Source organism: Schistocerca piceifrons, chromosome 4 (genome assembly GCF_021461385.2).
Source record: "Schistocerca piceifrons isolate TAMUIC-IGC-003096 chromosome 4, iqSchPice1.1, whole genome shotgun sequence".
NCBI classification, from domain to species: Eukaryota; Metazoa; Arthropoda; class Insecta; order Orthoptera; family Acrididae; genus Schistocerca; species Schistocerca piceifrons.
The window spans coordinates 252,345,121-252,371,010 of NC_060141.1; the positions used below are offsets into that span (position 1 = coordinate 252,345,121).

Sequence of the window (25,890 nt, forward strand, 5' to 3'; positions counted from 1 at the left end):
AATAGGTGCTTAACACTACTGTCTGCTGTATTATCACTTTTACTTGTGGTCCTATTACTAAACTTTAAAAGCTTTCTTTCATGTCTGGCCTTGATTATTTCTTTACGATTAGAGAGCCATTCATTAATACTATTCCACAGGTGGTCAATTTGAAAATTACAAAGATCTTTAAAGGCTTTAGTTAAAAATAGGTGTATACAGTAGACTTCACTATTAAGGACATCTTTTTTCTTGTACAAATTTACTGTGCTCTCGGAAATGACTAAATGCACTAGCTTCTTTTTAATAGAAGGCACCCTGTTACACTGTTTAAAATTTACGTACGCCTTCACATAATCAGGGATAATGTCTTTCTCTAGGCACTGGTGATTAAAGTCAATAGCCATACCTGCTTTCACAATTTTTAATTTGATGTCCATATACCTGGATGCAGCTTTTGATACCTCGGCAGGTAAGAATTTCAGTATTTTAAACATAGCTGCGCTACAGCAATGGTTCCACGTAAATCAGACTAAGAACAGCCGACCAATTGCAAAGGATAAAGTAATCTTTACCTAGGTTTCAATAGATATAAATCTATCTTCTTCAGAAGACACCTGGGGACAATGAACATCGTAATATATATTAAGGTATGAAACATGAGTCAAGAATAAAGTTTAACATATATTAGGAAAATATTGTATTACAAGATGTGAGAACACTTTCAACGGTTTGCATGAAAAAATTTCCTTCACAAAAGAACTTCAAAATGATAAACGTGAACTTAATTTTCTCGATTTAACAATTTCTATAGAAGATAATTCCTTCCATTTTAATATCTTCCGCAAGGAAACATATTCTGATAATGTCATTCCTGCTGACTCAACCCATCCAAAAGCTCATAAATTGGCATTTTTTCATTCCGCCATTCACCGAATGGTAACCACTCCTTTATCACCTGCGGATCAAAAAAAGGAATTGAATGTCATCAAAGCGATTGCGGTTAATAATGGGTATAACCAGAATATGATCGATTACCTGCTCAATAAGAAAATCTCCCAAAAATGTTCGACTTTGAGAAATATTCTCCCCACGGATACCACAGAAACTAAAAAATTTATTTCCATCCCTTTCCTGGGTAACTTATCGTATAGGATTAAACGTCTTCTGAATAAAAAATATAACTGTAACGTCTCCTTTTCTACAGATAACAGTTTAAAAAGAAATCTTGTACAGTCAGTAGAGATTGCCAGCGATTGGTTTTCTAATTCAGGTATTTACAAGCTAACCTGTAATAACTGCCCCTCTTATTATATTGGTCAAACCGGCAGAGCTGTGAAAACACGATATAAAGAACATCTGTTAGGTAAAAAAGGAACGAATATTCGCAACTCTACCTTTGCTGAACACCTCTTGTTAACTGGCCATACGCCTAAACAGTTAGAAGACACGGTTATCCTACATAGACAGGTCAAAGGACGGAGACTAGATCTGTGGGAAGAGCTATTTATTTTTAAACATCTAGAGCTCAAAGACGGCAATATTCTGAATGATCAGTTGAACCTTGCCTGTAAACAATTTTTCGAAGGCTTTAAACCCATACTGTGTAATATATAACATTATTGTTAGTAACCTCAGTAGTCTATTTCCTCAGGAAGCTATAATGCACTTTCAAATCCTCCAGTTTACTATCGTTTATATAATGTGTTCTTTTCACGATATATGGCTGCCACTACAGCGGCCCTCATGTAATTTTCTCTTATTCTACATTACGTAGTAACTGGATTGTAGACCAGCTCTCGTAATTTTCTTAAAAGCCATTACTGATTGTTCTTGATGGTTTGACTTATATACGTTCTAAGGGCTTCACTAATATGGTAATATAACTTTATAATTTGGCTATATAGACCACTGCATGTAACTTACGGCGGAAGCGCCACCTGTCTTTTTGATGTATGTATCTACGTTATTGTTCCTATACCTCCCACAATGTCATAACGGGAGTGTCAAATGCTTGCCAATTTGTCTATTATCACTCTATTTAAGAACGCATTTAAAATTGATGTTTCAAATGTTACTTCAGTACGCCTATCGGCACATAGTCCGCGACATGAGCGCCACCTGCCCTGGCCGCTGTGCTACTACGCTGGCCGATTTTACTCAGTCGCTTAGGCGCTCTGCAACTTCTATGTACCTATTTTATTTGTTTGACAAACCCTGGTGTCAGGGCTATATTTTATATGATTAATGTAACTATGCAGATGTTTGCCTAAACGATAAGGACATATCACTTCATGTTGTTATAATATTGTAAGTACCAAGAATCTTTCTCACATCTTGTAATACAATATTTTCCTAATATATGTTAAACTTTATTCTTGACTCATGTTTCATACCTTAATATATATTACGATGTTCATTGTCCCCAGGTGTCTTCTGAAGAAGATAGATTTATATCTATTGAAACCTAGGTAAAGATTACTTTATCCTTTGCAATTGGTCGGCTGTTCTTAGTCTGATTTACGTGGAACCATTGCTGTAGCGCAGCTATGTTTAAAAATTCTACAATATACTTCAAATTGAACCCTGCACGAGGTGCCCAGAAAACAATAAATATCTATATATACAGGGTGGGGTAAATAAAAATGGTCCGAACGAATGGATACTACTGGACATGAATGTATGCACATAACCACGATGAAAAAACGTACAGTTAATGCCAACAGGATGGAGGAACTGCCGATACAACAGGCCGAACCTTAGGAGTACATTCACAGAACCTTCACGCCTGACAGATGTTAGCAGAGGTTAGTCTGGTAGTGGCCCTAGCTGGCCACCTAATCTGTTAGTGTGCAATTACTTTGTGTGGGGAGCCCTGAAGTATAAGGTGTGTCGTAACAGCCCTCATAGCATTCAAAAACCCAGGATGATATTTATATTTAACATACAATAACAACGAATCGCGTTTTTCAGGCAATTCGCTACGTCCTTCATTGTAAATCTCAGTGCAGTCTCACTGCTGGGACAATGAAGCTCTCGAATTTTCGTTCCCGTTGCGACAGATAGTGGAACATTATTTGCGTTGCTTCTGTAGCTTTCTTAATTTTAAAAAATACGTTTTAGCGATTTACTTTATTTATCTTCCGGCAGCTGATTTGGAGCGTGGCGTAGTAGTTGGACGAAAGTATGATACAAATTCAATCTGTTTAGGGAGGATTTTTATTTCATAAAAGCACCAGTCATAATCAGTAAAATGAACAGATTGCTGGTTGAGATTGCAGCAATTCCAGTAGTCCAGCTTCGATCCACCTTCAGAAACTTGCCGAGCAGGGCCCAAAAGTGCCAAGAGATGAATGGTGGTCACTTTCAACATGTGTTACACTCAGGTAAGCACTGTGTTTCCCTTCCTCTGCTGCGTTTCTTCGTACCCTGGAAGTCTGTTCTCCGGGCTACTTTTATTTGCCCTAATCTGTGGCTTCCAAAATAACTGCGTAAAAACCCTGTTATGTAAGGCATAATGCAAAGCTGACAAAATTTAACTTCAGCAATGTTTGATGTCGCAATATTAGAAATATTAAGGCAACAAAATTAAAAATTAATTTAAAATTGATTAAAAGAAATACGGAATTTCAATGGATTAGTAGTAAAAGTCACCCAGTTGCAAAATTGAGGTTTATTAAATCTTGTCATTGGTTTCGACGGTTTTAAAACATTCTTATTCAGAAGACATCGTGTGTGGAACCACATTTTCTACACCCAGTGTGGGAGTCGTTTACTGTGTCCAGCACATATCATCCACTTAACCACCATGTAAAGTAATTATATAGAAGTAGCCCTCTATTCTAGTACTTTGTCTTAAAACTTTTTGAAATATCACATTTTTGCCGGCTACTACTTTCATATAATGTATTTTAAATGGTGACTAAGTGGATGACATGTACTAGACAGAGTCAACGACTCCCACATTGGTTATAGATAGTGTGATTCTGCGTATAGCATCTTCTGAAGAAGGCGATTTTAAAACCGTCGAAACCATGATCAAGGTTTAATAAACCTTCGTTTTGCAACTGGTTAGCTCTTATTTCTAATCCATTGAAGCTTTTGTATGCACAGCTGCTGAAGCGCAGCCATGTTCAAAATATTAAAATACAAAATTCTTTGAATTTGTATGTGGTCTTGTTTTAGATTATTATTAATTAAAATTCATGTACATAAACATTGACATTTAACATACAATAACAACGAATCGCGTTTTTCAGTCAATTCACTACGCCCTTCATTGTAAATCGCAGTGCAGTCTCACTGCTGGGACAATGAAGCACTCGAATTTTCGTTCCCGTTGCGACAGATAGTAAAACATTGTGTACGTTGATTTCTGTAGCTTTCTTAATTTAAAAAAATACATTTTAGCGATTTACTTTGTTTACCTTCCGGCAGCTGATTTCGAGCGGGGCGTAGTAATTGGACGAACGTATAATACAAATTCAATCTGTTTAGGGAGGATTTTTATTTCATAAAAGCACTAATCATAATCAGTGAAATGAAATGAACAGATTGTGAACGAGGTGAAAAACTATCATGTGTATATTAACCTAATGCTATATAAGTAAAACTACAACTCGTCATATGGTATACAATATATTCCCTTAAGTGTTACTATGCAAAAACCATTGCTTCAACATTGTTTGGGCAGCGAAGTGCCACGAGAACTATGTGTGTATGAAATAAATTGTTGACTGTGAGACTGAGGAACAGTTCTTTTTTGTGAAAGTAGAATGTACTCTATCCACTTCAAGTAACGTTAACCAAACACTAGAATATGCCCATGTTCAAGGATTTTAATAAGTAAATGTACCTGTGTAAGATTTAGAACAGCCTTCATAAGAGACATACTTGTTTTCAGACTTTATGCTACATTAATACGTACCAAAATTTATACACTGAAAAATACACAATACAACATAACGATGCCATAAAGAAATCGCCAGGCAGAAACAACGTCTAAAATATTGGTCCCTTCAGACACAGCCTTTCTAATGGTTTTATGAGTTTTAAATTCTTAATGGTTATTTTGGATGATGCTGGTGTTACTATGTGATCCATAGTGTGGAATAATAATTCCGGAAGATAAACGTCCCTCAATTCCTGTATGCAATCTCGTGAAATTATGTGCAAAGTGAAGCGAAGCACGGCGGTAGGCATTTGTGAAATGCGCCGTTCCCGTTTATGAATTTTCTATGCCGTGGTTTCTCCAGCACGTTTACGACGGAGTTTCCTGCAGAGTGGTACATTCCGTCGAAAATAACGGTTAATGTCGGATTCATAACGCGGAGGTCGCTATATTACACTCGTAAATTGCCTCGTAAAACTGACAAGTGCTTTTAATTTCAGCAGTTTCAATCAGAGTTGCTGTATCAATTACTGGCGCTACGTTATTGCTTTGCATTTCTCATCATCTGCTGGCGTGCATATTCTAAACCGTATCGGTGGCTTCCTGCGGAAATGAGGTCGAGAGCTTCTAGAATAAATTGTTGGCGATTTGATTGACTGCCCTTTGTGACTAATGTGTTAATGTTTTCTTTGTTGGCAGGCCAATGACGATGGGAGAAGTGGGATGCTTCCTCAGCCACTACCTCATATGGAAAACGGTATGAATGCACAGAGCTCCTGCTCAGTTTGCTTTGCTTGTTTTATTTGTGTAAACAATTGTCTGCTGGATGTGTTTCTTCTTTAATCTATGAAACTTCTCGTAAATATGCAGCGACTGTGCTATTGCGGTAATAACTGGCGTAAAATGCAAATCATAGTGTACACAGAAACCACGTGGGTGGAATATGTTCAGCGGTGAATTGTTAGGAAGGTGAACAGGCTACTATAGACTTCAGAAAGGGCTAAAACTGGAACTGAGTCTGCTGGCGCTTTTGGGACTTTGAGAATAGCACTACACTAGCTCGATCTTGATAGTACGAGAAGAATGGATTTACAGATTCATAACTGGAAAGAAATGGGAAAGGGGAGGGGGGATCTTAGATCATAATCACACTCTACAAAATTCGAATACTTGGGTTTACTGTGCTGTGAGGGGTATCTTGCATTCACACGGGTCAGTCCCAACTGCCGTCTACATCCATTTACGCAAAGCCACTCGTTCTGAGTTGTTAACTCCTACTGCTAGACGGCGTTATCCGAGATATGAAGAAGATTGTAATCGACGTGGCTACTAACAAACTGATACAGACTTTCAATCTCGACGTTATTTCATTGCCTATAAGATGTATGAAAGTAATTGGGCCTCATACCATCGTTAACCATATTGATGAAATTTAAAACATGCAACCGTTAGAAAATGGAGGGAAATCCTACAGCCAGTTTTGATAAGAAACGAAAATATAAGAAACAAACATGGAAAAAAATGTAACGTTATTCTACAAAAATACCACATCGTAAATGTACAAATGGCAAGAGTTGTTGTTGTTTCAAGGAGAAACCTTTGAGATGTATTACTAGACACATAGCTAAGCTACGACAGTTGTTTCCTGAAGAAAGTGACGTAGCTGCATTGAGAGTATGAGTCTTCCCAACAGAAAACCATTCGCTTTGTGGTTGCATAACGTCACTGAAGAAGTTTCCGATGAAAATGCTGAAAAATCAATGCTGAACGCATTACATCTGCTATCCGAACTTTTCAAAACTTTTTTGTGAATGTTTTCAAATTATCGTAATGTAACATTTATTTACTCTTAAAAATCAAGTTTGTGTTGAAAGAGGGAACAATATAATTAAATTTTTCTGTATCTTGCTTTTTTAAAATTATTTATCAGGGGACCTGTGCAAAAATTTCGCACTCTTATAGTTTTAAATAATAACAGTATTTGGCATAAGTGCAGTCGTTAGGATAAGGGCGGTTGTGGGAGTGAGTAACAATGAACCGAACGGCGTGAAATAATAATGAATTTATGATACGTCCGTGTGTATACATTTCCATCACATCGTTCTGAACAAAATTCTTTACAGACATTAAATACTTGGATGTAACCAATATTTGACATAATAATGCAATTTTCGTGTAATTTTAGTTTTTCGTTTTTATAAGGGATAGGGACATAGATAATGCCCTACCGCAGCCGTCACGTTGATTAACTATGACAACACTGTATACACATTAACCCGTTATTAAGTATTTCAAAATAAGTAAAACGGTATTTGTAATAAGATGATATGAAAATGGAGTCTCTTATTGGTGATTAATATCTGAGGTTCATAAAATAAAGTTATAAAGCTGGGCATTCATGATATCCTTTTGCACATAGAATGATAAAACGTCTCTTACGTTAAAATTTCCCACGAATAATGCGATTTGGCGCAAACCTGGTAGGCAATGCCAGAAGCCGATTAAAAAATCTTTAACGATAGCTCATTCCTCCCTGTACGATTAGGATGTGTTGAGAAGAAGGGATGTTGTTTTGAGAAAAAATAAAATGATAATAATATATGGAGGCCATACTGATTTAAAAACATTGGGAAATAATATAAAATCATTTTTACGCAAAAATTAATAAAAACCCTTTTTTCTCAAATTTAGTCGTGCTTGAAATACCTTTCCTGGTACTAAGCACCTCAGTTTAGCCAAATGTAGTGCAGTTAGAATGGCACTATGACTGTTCAATACTGTCGCAGTAACTACCTTACGTTTAACACATTTATCTACAAGATTTTCTTGCAAGTGTTTAATTATTCGCTCTGCTCAATAATTATTTTCGCGAAGAAAAAAATGCAAGATATTTAACTACATTCCTAGTCTATACAACATGCGAGAACTTGAAGAGAAAAGCTAATTTTTTAAAAAAATTAGGAGATATTCGTCTTCATTAGATGTTTCTGGAAAGCGAGCTTTCCCATTTCGATCCCATTCCTGCCCTGTGGTGGCGCCTCTTCAGCACAGCTCCCTACGTTTTCACAGAATCACACCGACGTCCCTCTGTAACATCTTTACGCACTTCCGTCAAGTTTGGTCAAAACGGTCGATTAAATGCTACCGAATCAACTTTTCTCGGAGTATCTCCAAACATTTGTTATCACCTAGTGAAACTCCTGGCTAGTTACATTGTAGTGAAGAAACCTTTGTCTCTCTTCCCCCTTGTAGTAAATAGATTTCAAGTTGTTACTTCTTGAATATATTAAATTTGATTTGTATTTTAAATTACAAAGCTTATGTTAGAACTTTTATTATTTATCTGTCAGAAATATGTACGTTACCCTTTTAGTAACGGATTTTTCTTTGCTCTTGTCTTTCAAATTCAAGTCAGTGTATCTTTTGAGAATAAGAAGGGTCAGCTTTTAGCTTAAGTCTGCATGTATCCAGACATCAACAAACAAAAACATATCTGTGTACTAGAAAATTATAATGACAGTTTTTTGTACACCTGTTATTGAAGAAAGATACGGAGATATTTGCGGACAGTCGTCTTCTGAAAAGGAATGCACTGGAAACAGGCGTAACATTGTCTACAGCTAATTTTCTATGCTGCAACCACTGACAGTCCACACTACCTGACAATATTGCAACATGTAATTTGACGTGGTTTCGACACCGGCTTTAGGTTTCTTCATCAGCAAAAATGAAAACAATTACCTAGAAAGATGGTAAAATCATTAACGTAGAGGAAAACAAAGAGTAGATGGTTAAAAAAAACCTAACCCCTCCCGAACAGACCATGAAGGCCCAACGGTATCGACCGGCCGCCGTGTCATCCTCAGCCCATAGGCGTCACTGGATGTGGAGGGGCAGGTGGTCAACACACCGCTATCCCGGCCGTATGTCAGTTTCCGAGACCGGAGCCGCTACTTCTCAATCAAGTAGCTCCTCAGTTTGCCAACAGCGCTGGGCAGACCGGATTGTCACCCATCTAAGTCCTAGCCCAGCCCGACACCGCTTAACTTCGGTTATCTGACGGGAATCGGTGTTACCACTGGGGCAAGGCAGTTGGCAGATTGTTATTATACCGAAAAAAATTATGAGTGACTGTGCTCACGTGTACTGTCAGATGAAAACAGATTTACGAGCAAAATGCTCTCGTCATACACAGGAACTTCTTAAAATCACATGTAATACCGTATAAAAATTACGGTATTGGAACGGACATAACAATGGTATTTGTCAGTAAAAGCTATAGCTACATGACGAAAGACACTGTACGCCGCTAAGGGCCGTAAGAGGAAACAGACACTAGAGGTGGCATCAGAAGAAGAGGCTCAGGTCAAAGTTGCCACATCGTGGACACGAAACAAGTCGCGCCATCTCTTAACAGTAAAAGAAATCAGCTGCTTACATTAACAAAAAAATTTTAAATAGCATATATGTGTTCATCTCGCAAGTCAACAGCCAGTACTATGCAAAATAAACATTTATATACGACAATGCAATAGTAAATATTCCTAGATTTTTCGGAAACAAATTACAATGTCATAAATGAATAGGAGAGTCGAGGACGATGTTTTAAAGTCTACTCTAAGGAAAGTGTTTCCTTTTCTTTTTTTTTTCTTCGAGGAAACGCTGAATATTGTAAGGTACAGTCCCTAAAAATGGTATAGAATTCCTTCTCTAATTAAGTTCATTATTAGAAGAAGTGCCAAAAGTGGTGATTCTATTATTTGTTTTATTTTTGAAAATATTGTTCCACTGTAATTGGTCTTTACCCATTATTGACTGAAAAAATTTTAATCAAATTAATCTCAGCATCGAGATTTTCATCAGATAAAGGAGTGGAAACGGCGCTGTGGATGAATAAGATCTGACAATGAGTGTGTGTTGAACTATTTGATCAGTTCAGGTTTCTGTGCGAAAAATGTTGAAATATATTTTGTAATCAACTATTGTTAATGTCACATCCAAATAATTTAAATGACGGAATTTGTTTTTGAGAGCTCACATTTTTTTCTTGAAGTTCGTTAGAGATTCTGGACAGATGACCAGTGCCGTTATTAGGTCTCTGTAAATGATCAAAATGTCATCTACATCCGAGAAGGATTGACACGGACGGCGTTTTACATTCATATCAGATTCAGACAGTAAAGATCCGCTGGTAGTTCGCCATACGCAAAATGTAATGCATTCTAGTCTTGCGAGAGGAAGTCTAAAAGCGTCTTCTTCTTACCTTGTTCAGCTCAAAAATATATTTAAAACTACCACATAACTTCATGTATTTCTTCCTCCATAAACCTAATAAATGCTACTGTTTCATCGAACGTGTGTCTCACCGCGACTTCTCACACAACTCACATCCTGACTTATAGGGTAAAAAATTAAAGCAAACTGCTATGTAATTCAACTACTGCTTTCCTCTGTATCTTGTGCTTTACCTTTAGCACACTGCGATTAGCCGTACTGAAATGGTCCGTTTGCATTGAGACGTCAATGTGATGGTTTCTCGCATCATATTTGCTTGACGGGGAAGTAGGAAGATAACGAAGTGTAGAACTTTTTGTGATTAAATGTACCTGAGCGTTCATTTGGTACGTTTGGTTCCCCACCCACTTTTGGAAATACGGCCTATTGTATAGCTCGCTTCGTTTTTTCCGAAGCACTTCCAGTTGGGAATATTATTTCGTGGATTTAATCGGTTCTGGAATTTGCATTGTGCCTTCCTCGCACGGGGCATGTTTCTGCACCAAGAAACGAGCGGGGACATCACACAGAATGTACTCCTCAAAGTGATTTACGACTCTTGATTGCTACATCTGTGGTGCAGACACCACAGCTTATTTACGGAAGTGGACGTTTGTTGCATTAGCGATCGTCGAAGATCAGCAGAGAAATCTGCGTAGAAGATTCTGGACGCATCGGCGGATTAAATACAGAATTTCTGGTAACAAACTAAGTACACATCTATATTCTGCAAGATAATTTACTGTACGTTTCAGAGGGTACTTTCGGTACCATCATCTCCTCGCCCCTTCCTTGTCACACCCCCCCCCCCTCCCTCCCTTTCCCAGGTCCAAGGGGGCTCACCATTTCTTTTTGTGAGTACATGCTTTTCCAACACGAGGCCCTCGTCCTTGCAGTGCTATTTCCCGTCTTATGCTGCAAGTCCACCCTTCTACTATTCTTTTTTCCTCTCTGTCTTTCCATTGTCTTGTCTTCTCGCTGCTGACTATGCCTTAATTTGTGTATGATTTTCGACAGTCATTATTTTTCTCTTCGGGCACGTTCTTCAACTGTATGGTCCCCATTGTTGCCATCAAGTACCTACACTGTGGTAGCTACCTGACCATGCTGGGATTGCACTATTGATGCCTGCACTGGAAAATCACTGTGTATGCCAAAGAGTTTGGAGCAATGAGGTGTGCATTTTGTCCGTCATGTTCAATGGAGACTATAGGACAAAAGTGTTAATACTAGCCTTTGAAGGCGACTCATTGCCTGAAAAGGTGATGGCGTATCAACGCAATTTGAAAATGTATGTTCCCCTTCCCATGCGGTGCTTCAAGTGCATGAGATTTGGGCAGATGTCTTCATATTGTAATGCCAGCCCCATCTTTAGGGATTGTGGGCGTCAGTTTGTAACCTCCCCCTCACTTAATGACAGTGAAAAATTAAACCGCGTGCACCTAATTTGGGAAATTTGGGAAAATCAATCGTTACCGAAGTTAATTTGTTGGCAAAGAGGGAGGAAAGGGTTATATCTAAATGAAAGGAAAAATGCAAATGAAATTGGTGGAAATTAATTTTGAAAAGGGGTAAAGTTAATAAAGAAAGTAAATGTGCGGTCTTTACGTTAACAATTAATTGGCGTTAATTAGATATTTGAGATTTGGGGAAAATTACGGTCGCCAGTCCCATGGACAACTACTATAATAACTGAAAATGAAAGATTAATGCACATATATTTAGCACTAAAAGCGTGGCAACTGAAGGTTGACACGTGTTGTGTGAAAACTGAATGTTTGTCAGAAGTAATAAATTTCGCTACGCTCTGACTTAATTTAGCAAAAGAATTAATAAAACCGGAAAATTGAAAGTTAATTTAGTGACTGAAATTAATAGTGAACTTTGTTTCTGAAGCACTTCGAAATTCAATAAAATAAGGTTAGTCTTGGGCTACCTCAACAATAATTTCAAAAACTACTTGAATCTACGCAATTTAGAAATAAGAGATTTAACTTTGAACTTGAATTAAATGATTCTGAACAATTAACAATAGTAAAATTTAGTACGTACCAAGCTGAGCTGCAGTCACAGGTAAGCTAAAATATGGTAACAAAACTCGTACTCTTAATTTGTGCTTGTGTAATCTAAATATTGTAGCCAGCTATGAATACCTTAACTGAACTTTGAAATTAAAGCAGTGAAATCGAATGATATTACTTTAATGCTGGCGTTTGAATTTCATTCCGGAAAAGGAAAGGACCCTGCTTGGTAATCCAATTGGCACAATGAGCAACAGAGGTTCATGCTAAGTTGCTGTAATTTCGTGAGGCAACAGTTTGAAAAAGCTGAGGTCTGCCATACAATTCTAAAACTTTACGTGCTTTTAGTCTTCCTTTTTGGTTGATTGAAGGTTTGAAATCATCGATCGGGGAGGTGGCGACAGTCACTCATTGTCGGCCGTCGCTGTTGCAGAAGCTGGATGTTGGCGCGCCTTCTTCTCGACACGGTCACCAGACGAAACGGGCTCTTGATGTGCGCCAGCTAATGCTTCCCGTCCGCGACACCGTGTCAGAAACTATCATAGCAAGTCGAGCGCAATTACATGCTGCCAAATCCCGAAAGCGCGGCAACTCGCAGGAGCGTCACACAACACACCTGTTCCATCGCCCTACTCCAGCCAGACTCCCCCTGCCCGCGCTCACGCGGCAGAGTTATCACTACCAAAGATCCTAAACACTTTGGTTCTCCACACGACCTATCGATGTAATCGTTCGATAGCATAGTTTTCCCTAGGCAAGACCCAGCGTAAAAATACAAATAGTATTTACAAAACAAACCAATTATACATCGACATAAATGCATAAATATATATATACAAATAGTAAAACAATTACAATATATAAAGACATAGAAATGTCATATCTTGAGGTAACAAAATAAGGAAAAAATTTACAGTACAATAGATGGAAATAAGAGGCTATGCATTTCCGGCGTTACAAGTTGCACGTTAACACTCCTTGTACTGCTCCATCGATTTGCGTCATTCGTGGTGAGCATCATTCCCCATGGCCACTGGACCGCACCATATTCCAAATAGAAAAGAAAATACAAGGATACAAGAATTTGACCGTCTCACTTCAGGAGACGAGAAGAAATGTGACCATCTGCGTCCTATAAGTATGACTGTTTGCTACAGCTATGACAAAGTCATCCTCTGTAGTGACAATACCCTCACTCTTTGTGTTTTCTACGGCAGGCCCTTGGGGCTGCTCGAATACTCCAGCTCGCCTGGCGGTTGGGGCCATCTTCCTGTTTCTTCCACACCCACTCTGGAAGCACTGAGTCATCAACCGTTGGTGATGTCAGTCTTCAATCCTGCTTCAGATAATCAACAGACTCTCCTGGCTTTTCTCACCCAGAAGGATCCCTCAGGATGCTCCCCATCCAAGATTTTGCTGATCTGCAACCAGATATCAGCCAGTGGCTGAATGAGCCACAGGTTCCAGGTCGTGAGTGTTGACATTCCTCCTTTGTCCCTGAAACTGGAAGAGACAAGCCCTTGCAAACGTCGGAATTATCCAAAGACAAAATAGACAAAAAGATCTCCAAGATGAAGTATGTTCTGGTGATCCCCATGACACTGGATCTCACATGTTCTGATTCTGCACCAAAGTTGGAGGTCCTGATGCCCCTGATTCATAACCAATGTATACTGATGCTATGCACTTGCAACTAGTTGTAACTGTTGTTCCTGGGGCATGACATGCATCGTTAGTCCTCCTATACCCCCACAGGATACTGATAGTGTGATCTCCCAGTGGAATTGTAGCGGTTTTTTCCGTCACCTGGCTGAGCTATGAGGTTTCTTATGAGTTTCCCTGCTTTCTTCATTGCCCTCCAGTAAAACAAGCACCCAGCATTGCACCTCCATGGCTGTCGGGGCTATTTGAAGAATTGGACTGACTTTAACAGAGTGTCGGGTGGAGTTTGCACAAACTTTCTGGACTCTATCTACAGCAAAACACTACCACTCAGTACAGTTTTGAAGTTTAACGTATTTATTTGACACCACAAACGGTCGTCAAGCTACAGCCACTAAAATAATAAAATTTTTGAAAGGTTAAATTACTAATTTCGACGCACTTGTAATGTAGCCTCTTAAAAATTTTATTGTTTTAGTGACTGTGGCTTGACGACCATTTGTCTCGCTTAATAAACATTACAAATTTCATTTAGTTACACTACTTGTGGGCAGTTACGTCGAAATACAAAAATAATTTTGCAAGCTTTGACTGTATGAGAATGTGTCTGGATTTTACGATTTTGAACGTACTCTCACATCTTCCTCCTGATGTTGAAGTGTCTCAGAAAGAGTTGTCTGTGCTGATTCCTCAATCCTGTCTCTCCCCCTTCCCCCCCGCCCCCCCCCCCACGCACTCTTCCTCATTTTGAGATGACTTTAATGCCCACAACCTTTTGTGGGTTGTAAGTGCGACCACTGAGTGCGGTAAAGCTGTCGAAACTTCGCTCATAGAGTTTGATCTTCGTCTCTTGAATGCCGGTGCCCCCACAGTGTGGCTTATCGATCTTATTCAGCCACTGATTTTCTATTTGGAACCCTGCACTTCTCCATCCATTGGAAGTCAGTGATGACCTGTGGTAGTAATCAGTTTCCAGCTGTCCCATCCCACGCTCTGCATCACTCGCCTGGGTGTACACACTCAGATGGGCTCTAAAAATGCGAACTGGGATGGCTTTGACTTCTGCCATCGCCCTTAACACCCTGCTATGCGAGGGTACCGATACAACTGTCCCGAGCACAACCATAGTCAATCTGTTTGCAGCAGACTTAGTGACCCCGTGTTCCTCAGGATTTCCCTATCAGATAACAGTACCTTGGTGCGCTTCCAAATTTGGCGTGGTCATTACACATTGTTGGTGGGCTCTCCAATGTCATAAGTGAGATCCATAAATGTAGCAACTCGTATTCTTTAACCGACTCTGTGGTTGGGATTGCCACCTACTAATACGACAGAAATAAGAATGCTGGGAACGGTATGTTACTACCGTTGGACCATTTATCCCGACTTCAAGTGTTTGGGCAAATGTTGGATGCCTCTAGGGACACAAGTCCCCCGCAGGTGTTCCTAGTGCCTTTCTTAATATTGCCTACATGGCACAGATGCTGTCGCCAAATTTTTGCTCTGCATTATGCTTAGGCCTCAAGAGAGTTGTTGTTGTGTTCTTCTGCCCAAAGATTGTTTTGATGCAGCTCTCCATGCAACTCTATCATGTGCAAGCCTCTTCATCTCTGGGTAACTATTGCAACATCCATCCCTCTGAATCTGCTTACTGTATTCATCTCTTGGTCTCCCTCTACGATTTATATCCCCCACGCTTCCCTCCAGTACTAAATTGGTGATCCCTTGGTGCCTCATAATGTGTCCTAGCAACCGATCCCTTCTTTTAGTCAAGTTTTACCACAAATTTCTCTTCTCCCCAATTCTGTTCTGTACCTCCTCATTAGCATGCTTCTGTAGCACCATATTTCAAAATCTTCTATTCTTTTCTTGTCTGAACTTTTCATTGTTCATGCAGCACTTCCATACGTGGTTACACCAGACAAATACTTTCATAAAAGACTTCCTGCCACTTAAGTCTATAATCGATGTTAACAAATTTCTCTTCTCCAGATACGCTTTACTTGCCATTGCCCGTCTCCATTACCCTCGTTTTGCTTTTGTTGATATTCATCTGTTCGTCTCATATCCTCCTTTCAAGACACTGTCCATTCTGTTCAAATGCTCTTCCATGTTCTTTGCTGTCTCTGACAGAATTAGAATGTCATCGACAAACCTCAAAGTTTTTATTTCTTCTCCCTGGACTTTAATCCCTACTCCAAATTTCTCTTTTGTTTCCTTTACTGCTTGATCAGTATACAGATTAAATAACATCGGGGATAGGCTACAACCCTCTCGACCACTGCTGCCCTTTCGCCCCTCGACTCATATAACTGCTATCTGGTTTCTGTACAAATTGTAAATAGTCTTTCTCTCGCTGTATTTTACCCCTGCCACATTTAGAATTATTTTAAAAAGGGTATTCCAATCTACATTGTCAAAAGGTTTCTCTAAGTCTACAAAGGCTATAAACGTAGGTTTGTCTTCCCTTAATCTATATTCTATGAGAAGTCGTAGGGTCAATATTACCTCACGTGTTCCTACATTTCCACGAGGTTGGCTTCTTCTAGCAGTGTTTCCATTCTTCTGTAAAGGATTCATATTAGTATTTTCAACCGTGACTCGTTAAATTAATAGTTCGATAATTTTCACACCTGTCAGCACCTGCTTTATTTGGAATTGGGGTCGTTATATTCTTCTTGAAGTCTGATGGTCTGAGGGTGTTTCGTCTGTCGCATGTATCTTGCCCACCAGATGGAAGAGTTTTGTCATGGCTGGATCTCCTAAAGCTATCAGTAGCTCTAACAGAATGTTGTTTACTCCCAGGGCCTTCTTTCGACTTAAGTCTTAGTTCTTTGCCAAATTCTCCCTTCTCATCTTCCTCTACATCCTCTTCCCTTTTCATAATATTGCCCTCAAGTACATCTTCCTTGAATAGAACCTCTATATATACTTTCTACCGTTCTGCTTTCCTTTCTCTGCTTAGGACTGGTTTTCTGTCTGAGTTCTGTGTATTCATACATTCTTTTCTCCAAAGGTCTCTTTTATTTTTCTGTAGGCAGTATCTATCTTACCCTTTGTGATATGTTTCTACATCCTTACATTTGTCCTCTAGCTTTATTTGTTGTATTTTTATATTTTCTCCTTTCATCAATTAAATTCAATATCTCATGTGTTACCCAAGGATTTCTACTAGCCCTCGTCTTTTTACCTACTTGATCCTCTGCTGCCTTCACTGTTTCATCTCTCAAAGCTACCCATTCTTCTACTGTATTACTTTTCCCTGTTCTTATCAATCGTTCCCTAACACTCCCTCCGGAACTTTCTACAACCTCTGGTACTTTCAGTATATCCAGGTCCAATCTCCTTATATTCCTGCCTTTTTGCAGTTTCTTCAGTTTTAATCTGCAGTTCATAACCAATAAATTGTGGACAGGGTCTACACTTGCCACTGGAAATGTCTTACAATTTAAAACATGGGTCCTAAATCTTTCTCTAACTGTTATGTAATAAATCTGAAACCTTCCGGTATCTCCAAGTCTCTTACACGTATTCAGACTTCTCTCATAGTTCTTAAACCAAGTATTAGACATGATTAAATTATGCTCTGCGTAAAATTGTACCAGGCGGCTTCCTCTTTCACTCCCTTCCCCAGTCCATATTCAACTACTGCTGTTCCTTCTCTTCCTTTTCCTACTGTCGAATTCCAGTCCCCCCATGACTATTAAATTTCGTCTCCCTTCACTATCTGAATAATTTATTTTATATCATCATACATTTCCTCAGCCTCCTTCTCATCAGCAGACTTAGTTGGCACATAAACTTGTATTACTGTGGTGGATGTGGGTTTCGTGTCTGTCTTGGCTACAATAATGCGTTCACTATGCTGTTCATAGTAGCTTGTTCTAATCCCTATTTTTTTTACTCATTATTAAAGCTACTCCTGTATTACCATTGTTTGATTTTGTATTTATAACCCTGTATTCACCTGACCAGAAGTCCTGTTCCTCCTGCCACCGAACTTCGCCAATTCCCACTATATATATATCCTTAACTTATTTGTCTCCCTTTTTAAATTTTCCAACCTACCTGCCCGATTAAGGGATCCGACATTCCACACTCCGATCCATAGAACGCCAGTTTTGTTTCTGCTGATAACGAGGTCCTCCTGAGTAGTCCCCGCCCGGAGAACGGAATGGGAGAGTATTTTACCTCAGGAGTATTTTACCCAAGAGGATGCCATCATCATTTAAGCATACAGTAGAGCTGAATGCCCTCGGGAAAAATTACGATATAATTTCCCCTTGCTTTCAGCCGTTCGCAGTACCAGCACAGCAAGAAAGTTTTGGCTGATGTTACAAGGCCAGGTCAGTCTGTCATCCAGATTGTTATCCCTGAAACTACTGAAGACTGCTGCCCCTCCCCAGGAACCACTCTTTTGTCTGGCCTCTCAACAGATACCCCTCCATTTTGGTTGCACCTACGGTACGGCTATCTGTATCTCTGAGGCACCAAAGCCTGCCCACCAACGACAAGGTCCATGGTTCATGGAGGAAAGGGGGAGGGGGGGTCTCCGAGTATTATCAGCCTGCATGTCCTCAAACAGCGGGTGGAGCGAATTCACTTATGTTTCACTTCGCATTTTTTTCTTTGAATCGTCAGTCTTCTGAGTGATTTGATGTGGCCCGCCACGAATTCCTCTTCTGTGTCAACCTCTTCATTTCACCGTAGCACTTGCAACCCACGTCCTCAATTATTTGCTAGATGTATTCCAGTTTCTGTCTTCCTCTACAGGTTTTGCCCTCTGCAGCTCCCTCTAGTACCATGGAAGTCATTCCCTGATGTCTTAACAGATGTCCTATCATCGTGTCCCTTCTCCTTGTCAGTGTTTTCCACCTATTCCTTGCCTCTCAGATTCTGGACAGAACCTCCTCCGTCCTTACCTTATCAATTCACTTAATTTTCAAAATTTGTCTGTTGCACCACATCTCAAATGCTTCCATTCTCTCCGGTTCCGGTTTTCCCTCAGTCCATGTTTCGTTACGATACAATGCTGTGCTTTAAACGTACGTTCTCAGAAATTTATTCCTCATTTAAGTCCTGTGTTTCATACTAGTAGACGTCTCTTGGCCAGGAATGCCCTTTTTGCTAGTCTGCTTTTGATGACCTTCTTGCTTCGTTCGTCATAGGTTATTTTGCTGCCTAGGTGGTAGAATTCCTTAACTTCATCTGCCAATTTGTGGTCGTCTATTCTGATGTTAAGTTTCTCACTGTTCTCACTTCTGCTACTTGTAATTACTTTCGTCTTTCTTCTATTTACTCTCAATCTCCACTCATTAGTGTGCTCATTTCATTCGGCAGTTAATGTAATTCTTCTTCACTTTCACTCACGATAGTAATGTCACCAGGGAATCGTATCATGTATATCCTTTTACCTTGAATATTAATTTCACTACTGAACCTTTCTTTTATTTTCGTCATCGCTTCTTCCACGCAGATTGAAAAGTAAGGGCAGTAGACTACATCCCGGTCTTCCACCCCTTTTAATCACTTCGTTCTTGGCCGTCCACTCGTATTATCCCTTCTTGGCTGTTGTACGTATTGTATATTACCCGTCTCTCCTTATAGCTAACCCCTATTTTTCTCAGAATTTCGAACATCTTACACCATTTGACTTTGTCCAATGCTTTTTCCAGATTGACAAATTCCATAAATGTGTCTCGATTTTTCTTTAGTCTTGCTTCCGTTATCAACCGCAGCTCAAAATTATCTCTCTTGTGCCTTTACTTTTCCTCAAGCCAAACACATAACATCAGACAACTCTTACCTCTCACAGACGCCTTCAGTGTACTCTTTCCACCTGTACACTTTCTCTTCTGCGTTTAACAATGGAATTCTCTTTGCACTCTTAATGCAACCCTTGCTTTTAATTTCACCGAAGGTTGTTCTGACTTTCCCATATGCTGAGGCCAGTGTCTCCAGCAATCATTTAGTTTTCCATGTCGTCGCATTTTTCATGCAGCCATTTCGTCTTAGCTCACCTGCACTTCCTTTTCTCTCATTCTTCAGCGAATTGTATTTCTGTATTCCTAAGCTTCCCTGACAATTTTTGTACTTCCTTCTTGCATCGTTCAACTGAACTATTTCTTTTCTTACCCATGGTTTCTTACCTTCTTTGTACTTGTGTTTATATTTCCAACTTCTGTGATTGCCAGTTTTAGAGATGTCCATTCTTCTTCAACTGTACTGCCTTCTGAGATCTTCCTTATTGCCGTATCTGTAACCCTAGAGAACTTCAAAAGTATCTCGTCATTCCTTAGTACTTACGTATCCAACTTCTTTGAGTATTAATCCTTCCTGAATAATCTCTTAAACTTCAGCCAACTCTTTATCACTACTACATTGTGATCTGTGTCTATATCTGGTCCTGGATACGCCTTAGAATCCAGTATTTGGTTTCGGAACTGACCATGATGTAACCTAACTGAAATCTTCCCATATCACACGCCCTTTACCACGTATACCTCGTCCTCTTGTGATTCTTGAACATGGTATTCGCTATTACTAGCTGAAATTTATTACAGAACTCAATTAGTCTTTCTCTTCTCTCGTTCCTTGTTCCAAGCCCATATTCTCCTGTAACCATATCTTCTATTCTTTCCCCTAAAACTGCATTTCAGTCTCCCATGACTACTAGATTTTCATCTACCATTGCATACTGTATTACCCTATGAATGCCCTCGTTTATTTTCTGTATCTATTCATCATCAGCTTGCGACGTTGGCATGTATACCTGAGGTATTGTCGTCAGTGTTGGTATGCTGGCGATTGTGATAACAACCCAATCGCTGAATTGTTTACAGTAACACACTCTCTGCCTTACCTTCCTTTCCATAATGAATTCTACTCCCGTTATACGATTGTGCTGCTGTTGATATCACCCTATACTCATGTGACCAGAAAGCGCTGTCTTCTTTTCATTTCACATCACTGACCCTTAGTATATATAGACAGCTTCTGCATTTTTTTCCAGGTTTTCTAGCTTCCGTACCACGTTCAAGCTTCTGACATTCCACGCCCCTTCTCGAAGAACATTATCCTTTCATTGGTTATTCAATTCCTTCTCATGGTCACCTCCCCCTTGGCAGTCCCCTCCCTGAGGTCCAAATGGGGGACTATTCCGGAATCTTTTGCCAATGGAGAGAACATCATGACTCTTTTACCAATTACCAACGTGTGGATACACGTTATGTATCTTTAATTCAGTGGCTTCCATTGTCTTCTGCATTCTCTTGGCGGATTCCTAATATTCACGGTACACTCACGAAATGGTTGTACCGAAAAATCCCCACTTCATCTCTCCCTCGGAGATGCTGTGGCCCATCGCTCGTGAGCCGACTATAACAGTACGTTCAGACACACTTAAATCCTGATAACCTGTCTTTGCAGCAGCAGTAACCGATTTAACAACTGCGTCAGGCACTTGTTGTCCTATGTAGACGTTGCCGACCGCGGCCCCGTATTCTGCCCGTTGACGCAACTCTATATTTCAATACGCATGCCTATACAAGTTTCTTTGGCGATGTATAAGTAAGTATACAATGAGCGTGCCGCTAAAAGTCAGAAACTAGCGCCATGTGCCCACGCCAAGGAGAAGTGAGTGCTCTGCACGTCTGTCCGCTTGTCCACCCTCTTTGACCAGGCTGTTGGCAGAATGAGGGCAGCTTCTTATGCCAGAAGTTTTCGGCCGCCAGTGCTGATTATGAATCAAAATTTAACCAGTGGCTGGTTTCGAACCAGGGACCGATGACGTTTTGATTACTAATCAACGATGCTACCCTAAACCAAGGTTGAGTCTCTCAGTACGCCTTACCTGGAGCCATATAATGCTTCGTTCAGTAAATGAGAAATCCTCAATGCCCTAGCCCTTTTACTGATGTGGCTCCAGGGCCAGACCACGTCTACAGCCAAATTCTCAAGCACCTGATAATGGATCACCAACGTCATATCCTTGCCGTTTTCAGTCGTATCTGGAGTGAGGGTGAGTTTCCATCTAAATGGCGAGAAGGCTTGCTCATCCCGGTACTGAAACTGGATGAACGCCCCTTCATATGAACAGTTATCACCGAATTAGACTTAATAACATTCTCTGCAAGTTACTAAAATGTATGGTTAACTAGTGGCTGTATTGGTACCTCGAATTTCGTGGTCTTTCAATTCCATCCCTGTCTTCTTCGACTTGTAAACGGTTTATGATAACTCCTGGTGTCATCAAGTTCTTGCTGCAGGGCTCTGTATGCTAGTGGCTGTCAATGGTGCAGCTGCAACTGTGGGATCTAAAGTGTCACCCTTCCTGTACGCTGACGATTTTTACATTTTGTATTGCTCCTCTACTGTGGGTTTTTCAGAACACCGAATGAAGGACACCATGTAAAGTGTGCAGTACTGGGCTGTCACCTGTGGTTTACAGTTTTCAGCCACCATAACATGCGTCATGCGCTTCTGTCACAATCATACTGTCGATCCACAACCAGAACTTCAGCGACCAACTGCCCTACATGTTGGAGTCTTTATCACTTTCTGGGACTGCTCTTCAATGCGTGGTCACACCTTAATATTCTTCTCTGCCCCAACAACACCAGTTGACACACACTGTTTTTCACTTTGGGGCTTCACAAAGCTCTGATCCTGTCCGCTCATGATTATGAGATTCTGGTAGATGACTCAGCATTGCCTTCAGCTTTGCGGATGCTCTGCGAAATACACCACTGTGGGGTCCGACTTCAGACAAGTGCCCTTTGGACCAGTCCTGTCAATAGCCTACTCGCAGAAGCTGTGGTCTCTCCAGCGAACGTACTGCTATTTCGCACAGTCGAGCAATCAGTTGTTGATACCACTAAGGATCAGGTTCCAACAATTGCTGCTCGACTACGCGGTATACCCCTATGTTCGCCACCTCTTAAGCATCCAAATTACTGTATCCTTTTTTTCTGATAGGCAGATCGACCCACAGTAACAGAGGGCGAGGATTGAAGGCACGATCGCATTTCGCATATGTTATCTCTTGTCATGGAGCTATCGTGTGGGAGCAATGTTATGTACTTCATCCTCAATTGTCTCGGTCTATCCTTAGGACCGAAAGATTTTGATGACCCAGCGGTTTTTCATCGCCTGTCCGTGGCCAGCCTCGGCCCCTTTTCCATGTCTGGAAGTGGTATAACCTGATGAGGGCTGTACAGTTGACAGATGAATCGGTTTTGCCCTCACACATGCAAGGTGCAGTGAACTATGCTCCCTGCCAAACAGCTGCTGTGTCTTTATTGAAGAATTGCTGGTCATCGTTCGAGACAGCAGCCACGTTCGTTCGTGCACCAGTGAGACGTTCTTAATCAGCATCGACTGTCTGAGTAGTCTTCCTGCAATTATATATTTGAAGTTTCAATGAGCTCATGTCATAGCTGCGTTTTTTGTTTTTTGTGCGTACTTCGCTTTTCTGTATCATGTCTGTAGAGTTTGTAACATAATTTCATTGGAAATATAATTTTCACATTTCATTTCGTACATCTTAGCTGCCATTGTGTCACCTCCAACATTCCAGCTAATCGCGCATGCTACGACCATGGGGAAAACGGGCGTCCGGACCGAGTGAGATGACGCAGTAGTTAGCACACTGGATTCGCATTCGTGAAGACGATGGTTTAAACCCACGTCCCGCCATCTACATCTACGTGATTACTCTGCTATTCACAATAATGTGCCTGGTTCAATGAACTACCTTCATACTGTCTCTCTACCGTTCCATTCTCGAACGGCACACGGGAAAAACGAGCACTTAAATTTTTCCGTGCGAGCCCTGATTTCTCTTATTTTATCGTGATGATCATTTCTCCCTATTTAGGTGGATGCCAACAGAATGTTGTCGCAATCGGAGGAGAAAACTGGTGATAGAAATATCATGAGAAGATCCCGTCGCAACGAAAGGCGCCTTTGTTTTAATGATTGCCACTGCAATTCACGTATCATGTCCGTGACACTATATCCCCTATTTCGCGATAATACAAAACGAGCTGCCCTTCTTTCTACTTATTCGATGTCATCCGTCAGTCCCATTTGGTGCGGATCCCACACCGCACAGCAGTACTCCAGAATAGGGCGGACAAGCGTAGTGTAAGCAGTCTCTTTGGTAGACCTGTTGCACCTTCTAAGTGTTCTGCCAATGAATCGCAGTCTTTAGTTTGCTCTACCCACAATATTATCTATGTGGTCGTTCCAATTTAGGTTATTTGTAATTGTAATCCCTAAGTATTTAGTTGAATTTACAGCCTTCAGATTTGTGTGACTTATCGCGTAATCGAAATTTAGCTGATTTCTTTTAGTACTCATGTGAATAACTTCGCACTTTTCTTTATTCAGGGTCAATTGCCACTTTTCGCACCATACAGATATCTTATCTAAATCATTTTGCGAGTCGTTTTGATCATCTGATGACTACAACACGGTAAATGACAGCATCACCTGCTAACAATCTAAGGCGGCTGCTCAGATAGTCTCCTATGTCGTAAGTATAGATCAGGAACAATAGAGGGCCTCTAACACTTCCTTGGGGAACGCCGGATATTACTTCTGTTTTACTCGATGACTTTCCGTCTATTACTACGAACTGTGACCTTTCTGACAGGAAATCACGAATCCAATCGCACAACTGAGGCGATACTCCGTAGGCACGTAGTTTGATTAGAAGTCGCTTGTGAGGAACGGTGTCGAAAGCCTTCTGGAAATCTAAAAATATGGAATCAATTTGACATCCTCTGTCGATAGCACTTACTACTTCATGAGTATAAAGATCTAGTTGTGTTTCACAAGAACGATATTTTCTGAATCTGTGCTGACTATATGTCAATAAATTGTTTTCTTCGAGGTACTTCATAATGTTCGAATACAGTATATGTTCTAAAACACTACTGAAAATCGACGTTAGTGATATAGGCCTGTAATTCAGCGGATGATTTAGGTTTTCTGTGACTTCTCTAAATCGCTTTAGGTAAATGCCGGAATTGTTCCTGTGAGAGGGCACGGCCGACTTCCTTCCCCATCCTTCACTAATCCGATGGGACCGATGACGTGGCTGTTTGGTCCCCTACCCCGAGAAAACCAACCAACCAATCGACCCACCTGCGTCCGGTGCTCAGCGACCTAGCGTGCCACGCTCGGCTGGTTAGCCAGCACAAGGCGCAAACCATTAAAACTCTCGCAATAACCTTTCACTATGTGAGGTGACTTTTTATTTTGTCACAATGTGCTCCACATCTTCATCCTCAAAGATGAGTATTTGATGATGACTACTCAGATGCTCTGCAATTTATATCACGTTGTCGCTCTTGCTGAAGAAACGTATTTTTCCAACGTTTAGTAACATTCCTTGTAACACCTGGAGTTGTTGATTCATTTAAAGCCTTGTAATCACTGTTGCAGGTTCGAATCCTGCCTCGAGCATGGATGTGTGTGGTGTCCTGAGGTTAGTTAGGTTTAAGTAGTTCTAAGTTCTAGGGGACTGATGACCGCAGATGTTAAGTCCTATAGTACTCAGAGCCAATCACTGTTGCCTTCCTCTAACTACAATTGGCTTTCAGTAAGTAATGGTTCAAATGGCTCTGAGCACTATGGGACTCAACTGCTGAGGTCATTAGTCCCCTAGAACTTAGAACTAGTTAAACCTAACTAACCTAAGGACATCACAAACATCCATGCCCGAGGCAGGATTCGAACCTGCGACCGTAGCGGTCTTGCGGTTCCAGACAGCAGCGCCTTTAACCGCACGGCCACTTCGGCCGGCTCAGTAAGTAATGCAACATATCTTATTCTGAAAGCAGGTTGGTTTTATTCCCCACTCTTTTGGCTACAAAACCCTAGTTTTCCACATAATCTCCGTTAAACGAGTTGCGCCACCTTACTGGGAAGGCCTGTATGCCCGCATGGTAACATTCTACTGGTCGGCGTCGGAGCCAACGTCTCGCTGCATCAATAACCTCCCCATCATCCATATACTGCTTCCCGCAGAGCGCATCCTTCATTGGGCTAAAGAGA

At 40.6% G+C, this 25,890-nt stretch overlaps 1 protein-coding gene across 2 annotated transcripts in view; it reads left to right on the top strand.

Moving 5' to 3' along the window:
• LOC124795534 (glycosyltransferase 25 family member) overlaps positions 1 to 25,890 on the top strand; it is an 869,126-nt gene that overhangs the window by 706,289 nt on the left and 136,947 nt on the right. For both annotated transcript variants that reach the window (XR_007016720.1, XM_047259606.1), the window contains exon 7: positions 5,570 to 5,627. Coding sequence is in view for 1 of the 2 variants with exons in the window: in XM_047259606.1 (XP_047115562.1) it covers positions 5,570 to 5,627 (58 nt within the window). In the remaining variant the exon portion in view is untranslated. The remainder of the gene's footprint in view (positions 1 to 5,569; positions 5,628 to 25,890) is intronic.